This window comes from Takifugu flavidus, chromosome 9 (assembly GCF_003711565.1).
Source record: "Takifugu flavidus isolate HTHZ2018 chromosome 9, ASM371156v2, whole genome shotgun sequence".
Classification (NCBI taxonomy): Eukaryota; Metazoa; Chordata; class Actinopteri; order Tetraodontiformes; family Tetraodontidae; genus Takifugu; species Takifugu flavidus.
Window position 1 is genome coordinate 10,251,885 of NC_079528.1, and position 18,432 is coordinate 10,270,316.

The 18,432-nt window shown below is 43.4% G+C and overlaps 3 protein-coding genes and 1 pseudogene across 18 annotated transcripts in view; all 4 read left to right on the plus strand.

Moving 5' to 3' along the window:
• Positions 1 to 18,432, plus strand: part of LOC130531666 (protocadherin gamma-C3-like) — a 235,825-nt gene that overhangs the window by 187,525 nt on the left and 29,868 nt on the right. Inside the window, exon 1 of one of the 16 annotated variants that reach the window (XM_057043770.1) lies at positions 6,977 to 9,554. The exons of 14 other annotated variants lie outside the window; for them this stretch is intronic. In XM_057043770.1, the coding sequence (XP_056899750.1) occupies positions 7,146 to 9,554 (2,409 nt within the window). In that variant the 5' untranslated portion in view covers positions 6,977 to 7,145. Of the gene's footprint in view, positions 1 to 6,976; positions 9,555 to 18,432 lie in introns of those variants that run through there. One more of the 16 variants, XM_057043777.1, reaches the window with a different exon arrangement.
• On the plus strand, positions 1,221 to 3,815 carry LOC130531703 (protocadherin beta-16-like; annotated as a pseudogene).
• On the plus strand, positions 4,281 to 5,656 carry LOC130531719 (protocadherin gamma-A11-like). The gene has a single exon (XM_057043829.1). It carries the CDS (start codon positions 4,312 to 4,314, stop codon positions 5,512 to 5,514), a length of 1,203 nt encoding a protein of 400 aa, XP_056899809.1. The 5' UTR covers positions 4,281 to 4,311; the 3' UTR covers positions 5,515 to 5,656.
• LOC130531679 (protocadherin gamma-C5-like) lies at positions 13,234 to 18,421 on the plus strand. Its single transcript, XM_057043798.1, has one exon. The coding sequence runs from the start codon at positions 15,867 to 15,869 to the stop codon at positions 18,324 to 18,326; it is 2,460 nt and encodes an 819-aa protein (XP_056899778.1). The 5' UTR covers positions 13,234 to 15,866; the 3' UTR covers positions 18,327 to 18,421.

Sequence of the window (18,432 nt, forward strand, 5' to 3'; positions counted from 1 at the left end):
GTTCTCCTCCACTCAGCAGCAACGTGAGCGTGAAAATCCTGATCCAGGACCAGAACGATAACCCCCCTCAGGTTCTGTACCCGGTCCAGACTGGAGGCTCTATGGTGGCTGAAATGGTGCCTCGTTCAGCAGATGTGGGCTACCTGGTGACTAAAGTGGTGGCTGTTGATGTGGACTCTGGACAGAATGCCTGGCTCTCCTATAAACTGCAGAAAGCCACAGACAGGGCCCTGTTTGAAGTGGGCCTCCAGAATGGAGAGATCAGAACCATCCGCCAAGTGTCTGATAAAGATGCCGTCAAACAAAGACTGAGTGTTATCGTGGAGGACAACGGGCAGCCCTCTCGTTCAGCTACAGTCATTGTGAACGTGGCGGTGGCCGACAGCTTCCCTGAAGTGCTGTCAGAGTTCACTGACTTTGCACACGACAAGGAGTACAATGACAACCTGACTTTTTACTTAGTCTTGGCTTTGGCTGTGGTCTCCTTCCTCTTCATCACCTGTTTAGTGGTTATTATATCAGTCAAGATCTACAGGTGGAGACAGTCTCGCATCCTGTATCACTCCAGTCTGCCTGTCATTCCATATTATCCACCACGTTACTCAGACACTTTGGGGACAGGGACTCTCCAACACGTGTACAACTACGAGGTGTGCAGGACCACTGACTCCAGAAAGAGTGACTGTAAGTTTGGCAGAGCTGCTAGTCAGAACGTGCTGATAATGGACCCCAGTTCCACAGGAACCATGCAGAGGATTCAGAATGAAAAGAGCATCCTGGATGAACCAGACTCTCCTCTAGAGGTTAGACATTTTTCACATTACACATGATTCTGTTGCTATTATTAGTTTGCATTCCTACCAAAACTGTCTTGGGTCAGTGCGTTTGGCCCCTCTTTTTTCAGCACCTCGGAGAGCAGCACGGATCCTTTTCATGTTTGTGAATTGATTATTTGTCTTCAACCTTTCTTTAGTTATTTTTTGGAATTTGAACCATTCCTCTTAATATTTTTTATATTTTTTTAGAATATTTTTTTTACATAAATCAATGAAGTTTTTTTGTTTGTTTGTTTTTCAATTTAACTTTTCAGTAGTTTTCCAGTCTTTCCTCTTTGGGCATTCATAATATGCAGTTTTTATGTTTGAACTCACTGGGCCGCTGTTGCCTAGTCAGTTTTATCCCAAGTACATTTTCTGCAGCACCGCCTCGGTATTTCGTCGTATCACAGGCAGAGGCAGTATTCATTGTCTCACGGAGGTACCGCTACATGACGAGGCTTCTTGCCGTTTTGCCTAAAATTTGGGGATTACTATTTTCTTCACATTTTCTTTTCGGGATCGCGCATCTCTGGATCGCTTTTTGAGGAAGTTACACACGTTTTTCATCGGTTTATTCTGACACAATGAGACGGCAAGTGCTGCTCTTTCTTTCGATCCTCGCATGTCGATCGGTCTATGCACAGGTCAGCTACTCAGTTCCAGAGGAAATGACAAAGGGCTCTCTCGTCGGCAACATAGCCCAGGATTTGGGTTTGGACGTGAAACGTTTGAAGCTCGGAAATGCTCGTGTTTATTCTGGTGACAGCATGGAGTACATCGAGCTGAACCGCGACCGAGGCGTCCTCCTTATCAAAGAGAGAATAGACAGAGAGGCGCTGTGCGGTGAAGTCGCGCCGTGTGCGCTGCACTTTCAGATCGTCTTAGAGAATCCTATGGAATTTTACAGCGTAACGGTTGAAATCACAGATATAAATGATAATGCGCCCTTTTTTGAAAAAAGTGAGATCAAATTTAAGATCAGTGAGTCTGCTGTTGTCGGGGCCAAATTCGTTCTCGACCGGGCAGTTGATTTAGATGCTGGCACGAACAGTCTCCAGGGCTACGTCCTCAAACCGAGCGATCATTTCGTACTTAAACTTCACAATCAGGCTGATGGAACGAAAAATGTTGAAATGGTCCTGCAGAAACCCCTGGACCGAGAGGAAAATGAAATTGTGTCTCTGGCGTTGACTGCTGTAGACGGAGGAGAGCCGCAGATGTCGGGCACGATGCAGATTCTCATCACGGTGTTAGACGTTAATGATAACGCTCCTGTTTTTACACAACCGGTGTATAAAGGTACCATCGCTGAAAATGCTGCAAAAGGAACGATTGTGACTACTGTCAGTGCATCAGATAATGATCATGGCTTAAACAGTAAAATAACGTATTCGATTACAAATACACTGAATGACGTCAGACGCATGTTTGAAGTAAATGAAGACAATGGCGAGGTCCAACTCACGGGGCATTTAGACTATGAGAAAAAACGAATGTATCAAATTAATGTACGGGCAGTGGATAACGGAGGACTCACTGATTCTTGTAAAGTGATTGTCGACGTCGTTGATGTGAATGACAATAAACCAACGATTAAAATTATGTCTAATTCAGCTATAATATCAGAGAACGCGGCCCCCGAAACAGTGGTAACAATGATCAATATCCAAGATCCTGACTCAGGGGAGAACGGTAAAGTTCAGTGTTCAATTACTGATAATATTCCCTTCATATTGAAGACCACAGCAAATAATTTCTATAGTCTAGTAACAGGCAGTGAGCTGGACAGAGAGAGAGAATCCGAGTATAACATCACAGTGAGCTGCTCTGATGAGGGAGTGCCCTCCCTCTCCAGCAGCGTCACTCTCACCTTACAGATCTCTGATGTCAATGACAACCCTCCTGTCTTTGAGAGGAGCTCATATGAGGCCTACATTGTAGAAAACAACACACCAGGTCTCTCTATATTCACAGTCAAAGCCAGAGACGCTGACTGGAACCAGAACGCTCGTGTTTCCTACATCCTGGAGGACTCCTCTGTTAACGGAGTTCCAGTCTCCTCATATGTGTCCGTTAGTGCTGATAGTGGAGTCGTCCATGCAGTGCGCTCTTTTGACTACGAGCAGATCAAAGACTTTCACTTCCTGGTCAAAGCTCAGGATGGAGGTTCTCCTCCACTCAGCAGCAACGTGAGTGTGAAAATCCTGATCCAGGACCAGAACGATAATCCCCCTCAGGTTCTGTACCCAGTCCAGACTGGAGGCTCCATGGTGGCTGAAATGGTGCCTCGTTCAGCAGATGTGGGCTACCTGGTGACTAAAGTGGTGGCTGTTGATGTGGACTCTGGACAGAATGCCTGGCTCTCCTATAAACTGCAGAAAGCCACAGACAGGGCCCTGTTTGAAGTGGGCCTCCAGAATGGAGAGATCAGAACCATCCGCCAAGTGTCTGATAAAGATGCCGTCAAACAAAGACTGAGTGTGTCATCGTGGAGGACAACGGGCAGCCCTCCCGTTCAGCTACAGTCATTGTGAACGTGGCGGTGGCCGACAGCTTCCCTGAAGTGCTGTCAGAGTTCACTGACTTTGCTCACGACAAGGAGTACAATGACAACCTGACTTTTTACTTAGTCTTGGCTTTGGCTGTGGTCTCCTTCCTCTTCATCACCTGTTTAGTGGTTATTATATCAGTCAAGATCTACAGGTGGAGACAGTCTCGCATCCTGTATCACTCCAGTCTGCCTGTCATTCCATATTATCCACCACGTTACTCAGACACTTTGGGGACAGGGACTCTCCAACACGTGTACAACTACGAGGTGTGCAGGACCACTGACTCCAGAAAGAGTGACTGTAAGTTTGGCAGAGCTGCTAGTCAGAACGTGCTGATAATGGACCCCAGTTCTACAGGAACCATGCAGAGGATTCAGAGTGAAAAGAGCATCCTGGATGAACCAGACTCTCCTCTAGAGGTTAGAAATTGTTAGTTGTTTCATTATCCCTTTATTTCATGCCTTACAGTTTCTTCTGTAGACAGCAGCTGTGTTCTCACTGTTTTCAATAGTTTGATAATTGTTTGACTGACAATCACTGACAAAGATGTTTTGTCATTTTACTTACATTATTGTAATTCTGGTTCTGTTCTTTTGCCCACCACATGAAATGTTAATCAACACAGTATTTTCACGTTTAAAACATCTTTCTTTTGAAATTCTGTTTCTTCAAGAAGACAAATAAGACAGTTTATTTTCTTTTAGATGCAATATCGCATCACGAACTCAGAGCGCCGCTGTTGGCCAATCAGTTCTGCGTTCGACTCGGTTCGTGTCTCTCATCGTGTCTTCATTTTAGAGAAAGAAAGGCATAGGAAAGCACGCATTGTTGGATTTACCGGAGCGACGGAACAGTCGACAGACTATCACTTTGGGAATATTTATTAACTGCAGCACGAACGGGAAGCAATCAGGAGACAGCACGGACAGTTCTTGTTTGATATGAGGACGTTGCACAGGACAATGGCAGGGCAAGTACTGCTGCTTTTTTTGTGTTTCGCCCTCAGCTCAGTGAGCGGACAGGTCAGCTATTCAATCCCCGAGGAAATGTCAAAAGGCTCTGTCGTTGGCAACATGGCGAGAGATTTCGGCTTAGATGTTAAGAGGCTAAAATCGGGCAAGGCTCGCGTGTTTACCCGAGATAGTGACGGGTATATTGAGCTGAATAACGAAAGAGGAGTCCTCCTCATCAAAGACAGGATCGACCGAGAGGCGCTCTGTGGACAGACGACGCCTTGTGCGCTGCATTTCCAGATCATTTTAGAAAACCCGATGGAATTTTACAGCGTGACTGTAGAGATCACTGATGTCAATGACAACCCCCCGTCATTCGAAAAGAACGACGTCAAATTTAAAATCAGCGAGTCAGCTGTTATCGGGGCTAAATTCATTCTGGACCGTGCAATTGATCCGGATGTAGGATCAAACGGGCTGCAGTCATATAAACTCGAACCGTCTGACAATTTTATTGTAAAATTACACGATCAGACGGATGGGACGAAGAACGTCGAGATGGTCTTAAAGAAACCCCTCGACCGCGAAAAGAACGAACATATTTCTCTGGTTCTGACAGCATTGGATGGAGGGGAGCCGCAGATGACGGGAACAATGCTGATTCTCATCACTGTTTTAGATGCTAATGATAATGCTCCCATTTTTACGCAGCCCATTTACAAAGCATCTATAAAAGAAAATGCGCCAGTCGGAACACTGGTGTCGACGGTGACTGCATCAGACGCAGATCACGGATCTAACGGTAGAATCACATATTCCATTTCAAATATACCAGATCAGGCCCGCGGATTATTTGAAATAAACGAGGAGAGCGGAAAAATATGCCTTAAAGGAAATGTAGACTATGAGAAATCTCGAAGTTTTCAAATTAATATCCGCGCTAGTGATGACGGGGGACTAGTTGACTCCTGTAAATTGATTATAGATGTCATTGACATGAATGACAATAAACCAAATATTCATATAATGTCCAAATCAAATGTGATATCAGAAGATGCAATGTCAGGTACCGTTGTCACAATGATAAATATTGAAGATGCAGATTCTGCTGAAAACGGAAAGGTTCATTGTGTTCTAAATGACAACGTTCCTTTTTCTATGAAGTCCACAACCATGGTTTCTATAGCTTGATGACCGACAGTGAGCTGGACAGAGAGAGAGAATCAGAGTATAACATCACAGTGAGCTGCTCTGATGAGGGAGTGCCCTCCCTCTCCAGCAGCGTCACTCTCACCTTACAGATCTCTGATGTCAATGACAACCCTCCTGTCTTTGAGAGGAGCTCATATGAGGCCTACATTGTAGAAAACAACACACCAGGTCTCTCTATATTCACAGTCAAAGCCAGAGACGCTGACTGGAACCAGAACGCTCGTGTTTCCTACATCCTGGAGGACTCCTCTGTTAACGGAGTTCCAGTCTCCTCATATGTGTCCGTTAGTGCTGATAGTGGAGTCGTCCATGCAGTGCGCTCTTTTGACTACGAGCAGATCAAAGACTTTCACTTCCTGGTCAAAGCTCAGGATGGAGGTTCTCCTCCACTCAGCAGCAACGTGAGCGTGAAAATCCTGATCCAGGACCAGAACGATAACCCCCCTCAGGTTCTGTACCCGGTCCAGACTGGAGGCTCTATGGTGGCTGAAATGGTGCCTCGTTCAGCAGATGTGGGCTACCTGGTGACTAAAGTGGTGGCTGTTGATGTGGACTCTGGACAGAATGCCTGGCTCTCCTATAAACTGCAGAAAGCCACAGACAGGGCCCTGTTTGAAGTGGGCCTCCAGAATGGAGAGATCAGAACCATCCGCCAAGTGTCTGATAAAGATGCCGTCAAACAAAGACTGAGTGTTATCGTGGAGGACAACGGGCAGCCCTCTCGTTCAGCTACAGTCATTGTGAACGTGGCGGTGGCCGACAGCTTCCCTGAAGTGCTGTCAGAGTTCACTGACTTTGCACACGACAAGGAGTACAATGACAACCTGACTTTTTACTTAGTCTTGGCTTTGGCTGTGGTCTCCTTCCTCTTCATCACCTGTTTAGTGGTTATTATATCAGTCAAGATCTACAGGTGGAGACAGTCTCGCATCCTGTATCACTCCAGTCTGCCTGTCATTCCATATTATCCACCACGTTACTCAGACACTTTGGGGACAGGGACTCTCCAACACGTGTACAACTACGAGGTGTGCAGGACCACTGACTCCAGAAAGAGTGACTGTAAGTTTGGCAGAGCTGCTAGTCAGAACGTGCTGATAATGGACCCCAGTTCTACAGGAACCATGCAGAGGATTCAGAGTGAAAAGAGCATCCTGGATGAACCAGACTCTCCTCTAGAGGTTAGAATTTATGTTCAAACCAAGAATATTTTGTGGTTCAGCACCATGGACAGAGATTATCTATCTATCTATCTATCTATCTATCTATCTATCTATCTATCTATCTATCTATCTATCTATCTATCACAATATTTTGATCATTTTTATCTCATTTCTTCGTATTATTTTTTTTTCTTGTATTCCTATATCTGCAGTTTTTATTATGGGCTCTAAGTGCCGCTGTTGTTTAGGATGTAGAATTTCTCTCCTTTTCTTAAATCAAATCCTGCCTCGTCTGTCGGACGCGGTCTTAAAGCTTCGTTTGTATCACTCCTGTCGGATTCCAGTCGCGCAGCGTTCAGTGAAGACCTCACGGATCAAATAGATATTTGTTCTGTTTTTACACAGTCATTCTGCAATTTTCGGGGATTCTTTTGGACGGCTGCCGTCATGTTGCCATTTCCTTATTGTGTGTCCAGTCGAAAATCGTTTTTGTTGCCGCTGCTGCTCTGCCTTTGTGTCGCAGAAGTGGCTTTTGGGCAGTTCCGCTATTCTATACCGGAGGAAATGGCGACGGGATCGGTTGTTGGAAACGTCATTCAGGACCTCGGCTTGGATGTAAAGCGGTTGAAATCTGGGCGTGCTCGAATATTTACCGAGGACGGCAGTGAGTACATTGGTCTGAATGCAGACAGGGGAACTCTGGTGGTGGCTAAAAGGATAGACAGAGAAGAACTGTGCAAGCAAACGTCTCCGTGCTCTGTTCATTTCCAAATCATCCTCGAAAATCCAATGGAACTGCATCGAATTGATGTGGAAATCACTGACATAAATGATAACGCTCCGTTTTTTTCTAAAAAGGAATACAATTTCCAGGTTAGTGAATCGGCCTCACCGGGAGCTCGTTACTCACTTGAGAGCGCCAGAGATCCCGATGTTGCGCAAAATACAATTCAGACCTACAAACTCCACCCTACTGATCATTTCAAACTCAATGTTGTTTCACGGCTCGACGGCACAAAATATATCGAAATGATTCTTCACGCACCGCTTGATAGAGAAATACAGGAGGAGCATCAGTTGCTGTTAACGGCATCTGATGGAGGAAATCCTCAGAAATCGGGTTCTGTCAAGATAAACGTCGTGGTTCTAGATGTAAATGACAACGCGCCAGTGTTCAGTCAGTCCGTGTACAGGGCAAGCGTTCCCGAAAACGCGTCAAAAGGCACCGTTATTTTAACCGTCAGTGCCAGTGATAATGACAAAGGAGCCAACAACGACGTGGTGTACTCGTTCTCCCATCAGTCCGATAGTGCAGCAACCTTGTTTAGTATGGATGCTCATACTGGAGAAATGAGCGTGATCGGGGTGTTGGATTATGAAAAAACCAAACACTATGAAATAGATATTGAAGCTGCGGACAAGGGATTGTTAGCAGACACCAGTAAGGTTCTGATTGAGGTGACTGATCTGAATGACAACGCTCCTGTCATTAATATTATTTCTGTTTCCAATCCCATACCGGAAGATTCTTCTGCAGACACTGTTATAGCGATGCTTAATGTCAAAGATTTAGACTCGGGGAAAAATGGACAAGTTCGGTGTTTCATTAGTGCGGATTTGCCTTTTAAAATCAAATCCTCATCAAGTAATTTTTACAGTCTGATGTCTGATGACGTTTTGGACCGTGAAACAATGCCAGAGTACAATATAACAATAACAGCAGTGGATGGAGGCTCTCCTCCTTATTCTACGAACAAAACAATTCATTTAAAGATATCAGATGTAAATGACAATGCTCCAGTGTTTCCACATCCTGTTCTGACTGCGTTCATCTCTGAAAATAATTCACCTGGAATGTCCCTTCTCTCAGTCGATGCCAGTGATGAAGATGCAGGGAACAATGCACGTGTTGCCTATTTCCTCGTTGACCACCACCTGAACGGAATGTTGGCATCATCTTATTTTTCAGTCAATGCAGAGAGTGGAGAGATAATTGCTGTTCGTTCCTTTGACTATGAGCAAACAAAAGAGTTCAATATTCACATAAAAGCTCAGGATGGAGGTTCTCCTCCACTCAGCAGCAACATGAGTGTGAAAATCCTGATCCAGGACCAGAACGATAACCCCCCTCAGGTTCTGTACCCGGTCCAGACTGGAGGCTCCATGGTGGCTGAAATGGTGCCTCGTTCAGCAGATGTGGGCTACCTGGTGACTAAAGTGGTGGCTGTTGATGTGGACTCTGGACAGAATGCCTGGCTCTCCTATAAACTGCAGAAAGCCACAGACAGGGCCCTGTTTGAAGTGGGCCTCCAGAATGGAGAGATCAGAACCATCCGCCAAGTGTCTGATAAAGATGCCGTCAAACAAAGACTGACTGTTGTCGTGGAGGACAACGGGCAGCCCTCTCGTTCAGCTACAGTCATTGTGAACGTGGCGGTGGCCGACAGCTTCCCTGAAGTGCTGTCAGAGTTCACTGACTTTGCACACGACAAGGAGTACAATGACAACCTGACTTTTTACTTAGTCTTGGCTTTGGCTGTGGTCTCCTTCCTCTTCATCACCTGTTTAGTGGTGATTATATCAGTCAAGATCTACAGGTGGAGACGTGAACGCCTGTTTTACAAATCCGGTGGGAATCTTCCTGTGATTCCATATTATCCTCCTCTATATGCAGATGTAGGAGGTACTGGCACCTTAAAACCAACATTCAGTTATGAAGTGTATGGAACCACTGACTCAAGGAAGAGTGATATGAAATGCTCCCAACCCTTCAGTCACAGCACTCTGAGTGTTGACCGTAGCGTCACCAGGACTGTACCAAGGCATAAATCAGAGTCAGAGACCATACTCTCAGAGGTGAGACCATCCTTATCTGGCCTGAGTTGAAACATTTCTCTCTTTATTTGTTTTGATGACATTTCTTTTTTTAAACTTTTGATTATTTGCCTTGCTATATTTGTCATATAACCTACTATAGGACACTATGGAAGAATGTTTTAAAAATGGGCAACATATCTAACGCCTTGTGTCAGCCTGGGAACAAAAAGTGATGAAGAATACATTTAGATATTTTTTGGATTGACTGCGTCATTTATTCACAGATGTTTAATACGCAAAATACTATTTTCTCATAAGAAACCTCTTATTTCCTTTCATTTTCTGGCCTTCCATGGAAATTTTCCAAGTTACATTCTAAAAGATGCTGTGTTTTGGTTACCACTTACATAATATCTTATGTATATACGCTATGCTTTCCCTGCATCTTTGCCTCATGATTCATATCTATCAAGTAAAATGTCTTTACATAAACAAATTATTCTTATGTATTATATATATATATATATAGAGAGAGAGAGAGAGAGAGATTTTTACATTATATATATATATATATATATATACAAAGCTACACTGAAGAACATTAAATGTCCCTGTCTGTCACAGTGTCTCTGCCGGTTTCTCTCACACAGAGACATTCGCGTGTGGTGCACTACATTTCAGTGACCTAGTTGCCTTCGTAGCACGCTGCAGTCGTGGGCTTAGTGAGAGAAAGAGACGGATATAATTGGGGGAAAAAATATGTTGTAGGTCAAAACAATAACAGAAAATATTGCAAATGCTGCAAAAATGAAGGAGGAACAGTCAGTAAGATTCTTGTTGTCATGGCTGAGGAGAGCAGGAAAGGAAAAGGATGAAGTGGAGGTGATGTGCAGCGGGGGAGGGGAAGCAGCACGTGGTAAATCAGCACAGTCTCTCCGGTCCTTGTGCAGCTCTGCTGTTGGTAATACAAGGCAGCCATTTTGATGTGCATCCGCCTTTGTGTGTTGTGATGTTTGGCTGTGTGTGATGAAGAAATAAGCCAAAAAAAGAACACACAATGGCCTGTGTGTGTGTGTGTGGTGTGTGTGTGTGTGTGTGTTTGCGTGAGAGAGAGAGACACACACACAGAGAGAGAGAGGAGAGAGAGAAAAATGTGTTTCTTGTTACTTACATAACATAAGGAGTATAATAAGGAGCCAGAAACCGGGATTGAAGCAGAACATGAACATCTGCAGAATATGTTGATTTCTTTGTATTATAAAATAAATAAATTAGTGATTTACAGTATATGTCTGTGTATGATGCCCAAGATTAAATGTGTTACATGAAAGTATAAAAGTGACTGTACATCAGACAACTGAAACAAACAACTGAAATCTTTGATGCGAGCACGGGCCGAGGTCTGATTAACTTCTTTCATTTTTTCCACACATCTGTTTTATTTTCTCATGTTTATGCGTGGCATATGGAGTCAAAGTTCATCTAAACCTTGCTGCCAGCTGCTAACTGGTTTGGTCTGTCTCCTAAGCATCACACCAATAAGTTTGTTAGTGCAGTTTCTTTATGTGGCTTGGGGACGTTAATTATTGCTTTATTAAACTTGTTAGTGACCACAAAACTGCAAGTACTTCCTCAGCTTTTGATTCTCACAAGCCTAATTTTGGGTTTAAGTGTCCTGTCTGGCGAGCAGCTGTGTGACCATGTGTGTGTGCCTGCGGTGCTCATCAACATGCCGTGCACACTGGGAGCGCATGGATGTGGTTAGTCTGGACTATAAACCCTCATGGGGTTATTACAAATTAGTCCACAATTTAGGCATTTTGATCTTTAGTTCCCATAAGATGGCTTCTGATTACTTTTTTTTTTAAATGGTTGGTGAGACATGCAACAAATAATTGGCTGGACATTAGCTGTTGCATGGGTCTTGTTCTATTTATTTATTAAGAAGAAAGATGTAATTAAGCAGGAATGTGCATTTTGACTCTGTGTTTTTAGGTGTCCCAGAGAGGCAGACTGCATTACTGTGTCTTATTTTCTGGATTACACCAGAGATAACTTGGAACCATCTCATTTGCAGTGGCAACGCTGTGCCAAAGCTATGTGTTGGGCTTAACCGACTGAACTGAAACACAGCCTAATTGATGAGGGCACCTTTAAATGTGAAAGAAGGATCACGAATGTGGGCCTTTACGTACTATAAATTACATCATTTTCACACATCTTCCTTTCGCACAGGTAATAAGTGATGTTTTTTGACAAAATGTTGAGCACTCCTCCAGCAGTCTCTCTTTTTCCTCCTGAGCTCATTTTGTGCAGACCTCCCCTTCCCCCCATCCAGCTGCACCCCTCTGCTGCAGAGAGAAAAAGGAGAGAAGGGCGAGACTGCTCAGTGTAGGACAATGTGTTTGCTCTATAAAAAGTCACCATAAACCACATGGTGTGCTTTCATCTTTGTGTGGGTCAACACATAAAGATGGAGCTATTTCATATCTATTTCATTTTTTTATCACTACATTAATAAAGATGGCTGATTAACATATAGTTGGACATCTATTAGTTAGAGAATTGGGAGCATGTGCTGATTTAGCATCTCATTCCATTATTGTTGTATGCATTTCTTTATTTTTACCATGCAGTTCTCGTGAAGCAGGGATACAGAGAGGGATGTGAGCTGAGGTTGGATGTGTTACCATAGCAACAAGCTGACTCACTGGCAGGATTGTACCATTTCTTTGAGCCACAGGGTGTCGGCAGCAGATGTAGCCAATGAGCTGTGATCATTTCCTGCTTTTGTTGATGTGGGGAGAGTAGACACCCCTGTAAAGGAAGAAAGATGTCACTGCATCCTCAGACTAGGGCGGAAAGATGATCATGGCTTACCCTGTTCGTTGTATAACCCCCCCTCCTTTTGTTTTTTGTGTGCTGATTTTTAGATGAGTCTTTTTGAGTGCAGTTATGGCAAAATGCTTTATTTCCTTTTAGAGATTGTCTGAATTTTAAATTTGAGTGAGAACAGAATAACAGAAAAAAATAGTACCTGCCTTTAATATGTACTTCCAGAGGGTAGTCATTGCAAATTGTACATTAGTTGTGTGTCCTTTGTGTGAGAAGCTTATAGTTGCTGTGCCAAAGAGGCTCAATACACATCCAATATGACAAAGACAGTAGCACAGAGCAGGGAATCTCATTAATAAGGCATGGATTTATTCCAGGGCATCGCCTCCGGGCCCCCTGCTGTTGTGGAAGAGTAGTGTTTTGAAGCAGCAGTGCAGCATCTTGGATCTGAATATGCCTGCAATAGCAGTAAAAATGACTTATTCTAAAATTTTAGTGACAATGTCAGTAAATTATTTTGATCTTAAACAGTTTAATAATTGAGTGGGAACCAAGTTCTGCTGCAAAGCACATTGCATTTCAATAAACAAACATGATGACCTCAAACTCACATTGACACACTCACACTGACACTGTGGTGACACTGCCGATTCAATATATAAATATATGTTGTGATCCATAAGGTAAGTACTGGTAGGTATGCCTGGTGCTGGGTTTCCAGGAGCCAGACTCTGTAAATGGGCCACCAGTCTAACTTGCATCCCGTCTCTCTGTCTTTCTCTTTCATGTGTGCTGCTTGTTGCCTGGCGCTGTTCCTGTTTCCTCTCTCCCCTTCATGACCTTCGTCCAATTCTGACTCGCCAAATAAGGTAAGAAATACCTTAAATTTATCTAATCACAGCAACAAACTACATATTACAGATAATAAAGGGCACACTGGATCCGCAGACAATAATAGAATCAAAACAAAGCAGATGATGTGCTCCTCACATTCCAAACATTGAGTTCTAGTATCCACTGGACATTTTCATCCACATACAGTCATCTGTTCACATACAGTCAGACATAACATACATATCCCTCCAATATTCAAAACTGAATCAACATGACAAATGCTTCTTGACTGAAAAGTGAGGCTCAAAATACATTTTTTGTTTCACCTGACCTGATTGTGGAGACCAGTTTTGTGTAAAAACAGTTTTTATAGAAGAGTTTGGGTTTTTTTCAGGTGCTTAGATGCATCTGAGCAAGACAGCTCTTCCTATTAACTGGCTTATGTTGTTTAAGGAAAGAATTAGCAGGGAATACCAGCTGTTAAACTAATTCATGCCAGACTGAAGCGTGGCTCATGCATTCATCCACTTCCCAAAGGCTTTATAAAGCAAGACATGACAATAATTCATAAACTATTGCACAGCAGTAATAGTTATTGTTGGATTTGTTTGGTAATTTCATTTATTTTCTGAAATTTTAAATTCAAATAATGTTTTCAAACACATGACACTCCTGCATCGGATTCTTTGGACGATAACATTTAACATGCCTTCAGAAGGGTTGCAAGTAATTGCGAGATCATTGTATTAAATAATTACATCATATAATCACATCATGTAAACACATACAAACACGTGCAAAAAATCGTATTCATATTTATTATGTCACAATGGTATGCTTTTTTATCTATCATATCAAATTTAGGACAATAATGCAGGAGTTAATGTCACAATGGTATGCTTTTTATCCATCATATCAAATTTAGGACAATAATGCAGGAGTTAAAATATAAACCTGTACGCCTAATAGCACCCTCATGTTACAGGTACCTTTGCCTTATACTATATTTTCCTAATCATTTTGTGTCAAATCAAGTGTCATATTTTCACAGTGGGTAATGATTATTTTATTTGCCCTCTGTGTGTGGTTTGATGTGCTGGTTTAAGGAAGTGTGTTTACCCTGTGATAAACTGCTGTCTATCCTGTGAGTAGCAGGACAGACTCCAGCTTACACAGGTTAGTCTGTAAAAAGAATATATGCGTGAGTGATCAGTGAAAACACAACACTATCTTTTGGGATGCATCTTTAGCTTCCTGCACCTTACAGTTCAACAGTTTACAGGATACAGTATACGCGACAAGTATGAATAAATGCATCTGTGCACCTAGAATACACGGACCGAAGCAAAATAATAACAAATAAAATACATTTGCATAAATTTTGTATTATCTTCATTATTTTTTACATTATATTTAGCAGATTTTTTTAAATGTATGTTTATCCCTGTAACCTTATTGGGGGGAAAGGAAACTGGTTATTTCCCAGGCGTCCCGCTGCCTCCGTGTGTGAGCTCCCTCCCGCTCCAGTAGCAGCATTCGGCCGCCTGTGTGGCGCTGTCCGCTCTGGTGGTGCTGAAAGCAGCTCCGCTCACCCCCTCCCTCTTCCTCGTCCTCGTCCTCTTCCTCTTCCCCTCATCTCCTGCGGATGACCTAATACTTAATGCTGTTTGAACCAGTTCACGCGAGCTTTATATATTATGTATTTATTGTACTGGGCCTTTTTTTAGTTTGAGAACTTGTATTTCTGTCTTTTATGTCCAGTCGGTACCAGAGGCTTTTTAGCACAAACAGCGTCGATGTTGAAGTATGTTTCTCTTTTAATAAGTGATCTTCAAAAATATATACTATCCTCAAAACACGAGCCTTCTTCTTCTAGCCTTCTTCAATTAAGGAAAAAGAAGGAGGAAAAAGACGGAGGATAGAAATAGAGAGGCGCAAACGGAAGCTGACGCAAGCATCACTCCCCCTCCCTTTTCCTTTGCTCCACAGACCCCCATACGGGTATTTTGTGTCGGGCGCTTTTTTTCCTCCCACACGCTGAATGGCAGAGGCTGTAGTGCCTGTCTCTGTCCACAGGACGGCAACAAAGAGCCTTGTGAGCCACACAGGCCTGTGCATGTCTGCAGGGGCACAGAAACACGACGATGGATGCTTGGACACAGAGCAACAATGAGAGATGATGCAGTTTATCTATGATACATTTAAAACATCAGAATGTACAACAAATTTTATCCAAGCTTTGTTTATCACGATATATATTCAATTTATCATTGATGAATATTAGTGCCTATATTTTTATTTGTCACACCTCCAGATATCTTAATAAAATGATCACATAAATATAGATAATATAAATCTAATAAATAAATAATATTTTACAGTTTCATTTGATAGTCACGGTAACCGTTTTTAACCCTTTTATTAGTACTGTTCAGGAGAAACCTCAATTGGAGTAAATAGCAGCGATCTCTCCGCCAATGAAATGCAGAGCTGTACAAAGAGATCTACTCCCTCTCTTAGGTTCAGCGTTGTAACCACCTCAATGTTCTGCACAGGAGAGAGATATGTGCAGCCGCAAAGCATGAACGTCGCTGTTAAAGGCGAGGACGCGTCTTTGGATGATAGATCAAATGAATTTAATAGGTTACAACGAAGCCATATGATTGTGAGGACACGGGATTTATGGAGCCAGGAAATATGTTGAACAAATGGCACTTGTTTTTGTGGTGGCATCATTTCTTCCTTTTGTGGATTACAATAGACGGACAGACGCGTTACAGCATCCCAGAGGAACTGAAACGGGGCTCTGTGGTCGGAAATTTAGCCAAAGATCTGGGTTTGGTTGTGTCTGAACTGTATCAGCGTAAATTGCGGATAACCTCGGATGCTGGTAAGCAGTATTTTACGGTGGACCTGGTGAAAGGCGAGCTGCTGGTGACTGAGAGAATAGACAGAGAAGAATTGTGTGGACAAAGACCGTCATGTTTGTTACCTCTAGAACTTGTCATAGATAATCCCTTACAGCTGCATCGAGTCGAAATTGAAGTACAGGACACAAATGATAATTCACCCAGTTTTATTTCTAAAGAGAAAGTTGTGAAAATTGCAGAGTTGGTCAATCCAGGCGCTCGCTTTCCGTTGGAAAGCGCTCAGGATCCCGACGTGGGCACTAATTCAATACGCTCTTATCTGATAAGCAAAAATGACCATTTTAAATTAACTGTTAAAACCCACAAGGACGGGAGAAAAATCCCCGAATTGATCCTGGAAAAACCACTTGACAGAGAGAAGTCGCCTGTGCACAATCTCATCCTCACTGCGGTAGACGGCGGAGAACCGGTGCGTTCAGGGACGTCTGAAATTACAGTTATTGTCCTCGATAACAATGATAACGCGCCACAATTTGAGAGACAGGTGTATGAGGCCAACATCAGTGAAAAGATAACACCAGGAACTGAAATATTGCAGGTTAAGGCTGCGGATGCTGATGAAGGTCAAAATGGAGAGATTGAATACTTTTTCGCGGAGCAAACGACGGATCTGATTTTATCTTTATTTGACATTAAATTATCCACGGGGGCTGTCGTCGTTAAAGAGACTTTAGATCATGAAACGGCCGCCTTACACAGATTTGATGTAACTGCTAAAGATAAAGGGAATCCTGAGATGTCTGGACATTGTAGCATCGAAATAAAAGTAATAGACGTTAACGACAATGTCCCTGAAATAATAGTAACGTCTTTAACGTCACCTGTTCCTGAAGATTCTGCAATCGGGACAGTTATTGCACTATTAAGCGCAAAAGATCCAGATTCAGGAAACAATGGCAAGGTAACATTGAGTGTTTCCTCCAAATCAGTTTTTAAATTAAATCCGTCAGTTTCTAATCATTATTCTTTAGTAACGAGCGGCCAACTTGACCGTGAACAGAACGGTCAATATAGTGTTAAAATAACTGCAACCGATTCTGGAAGGCCTGCTCTGACCAGTGAAAAAATAATAATTGTCGATTTATTAGATGTAAATGACAGCCCGCCAGTTTTCTCTCGACCTTCTTATGTGGTGTATGTGAAAGAAAATCATCCTCCAGGAAATATCTTGTGCTCAGTATCGGCATCCGACCTGGATTTTGGTGAAAATGCTAAAATCTCTTACTCTATCCTGGACTCTAAAGTGCAGGATGTGTCGGTGTCCTCGTATGTTTACATTAACTCAGATAACGGCAGCATCTACAGCATGCACTCCTTTGACTACGAGAAGCTGAAGGTGTTTCAGATTGGGGTCCAGGCAAAGGACCAGGGCTCTCCGTCTCTCAGCAGCAACACCACCGTCCATGTTTTCATCCTGGACCAGAACGACAATGCCCCCGCTGTTATTTACCCCTCCTCTGCTGCCCTGGGCTCTCTCTCTCATCAGAGAATGCCTCGCTCTGCTAAAGCGGGTCACCTGCTGACGAAGGTGACGGCCGTGGACGCTGATTCTGGCCATAACGCCTGGATCTCCTACAGACTGGCCGAGGCCACAGACGCCTCTCTGTTCACAGTCAATCAGTACACGGGGGAGGTGAGGACTAAACGCGCTGTGTCCGAGCAGGACGACTCCTCCCAGAGGCTGCTGATAGAGATCAAGGACGACGGAGAACCCATCCAGTCCTCCACCGTCACGGTTTCTGTCCTGCTGGAGGACGGCCTCCATGAGCCCATCTTAGACCTGCGGCAGAAAATAGCCGAGCCCAGCCAGAAAAGCGGGAGAATCACCCTTTATCTGATCGTGTCTCTGGCCTCGGTGTCCGTGCTGTCTCTGCTGACGTTTCTCATCTTGGTGGTTAAATGCATCAGGAACAGCAGAAGCAGCGGCAGCTGCTGCATGAGACGCAGCGACTGTGATGATTACAAGAACCCCAACAGAAACCTGCAGATCCAGCTCAACACTGACGGACCTATAAAGTACGTGGAGGTCCTGGGAGGGGACATGATGTCTCAGAGTCAGTCCTTCAGGTCCTGCATGTCTCCGATGTCAGAGTACAGCGATTTCACTTTGATTAAACCCAGCAGCACCACAGACTTTAAAGAGGTGATCAGTGTTCTGGATGCGTCTTTACCCGACAGCACCTGGACCTTTGAGAGCCAGCAGGTGAGCTGAAGTAACTTTTCATTTTAATGATTTTATACCAAAATTGGGGGAAATAACTTTTATTTAGATCTCAACAATTTAAGTCGGATCTATCTATCTATCTATCTATCTATCT

Coding starts and splice junctions, on each gene's coding strand:
- LOC130531679 (XM_057043798.1), top strand. CDS start 15,867: ATGGAGCCAGGAAATATGTTGAACAAATGGCACTTGTTTTTGTGGTGG.
- LOC130531719 (XM_057043829.1), top strand. CDS start 4,312: ATGAGGACGTTGCACAGGACAATGGCAGGGCAAGTACTGCTGCTTTTT.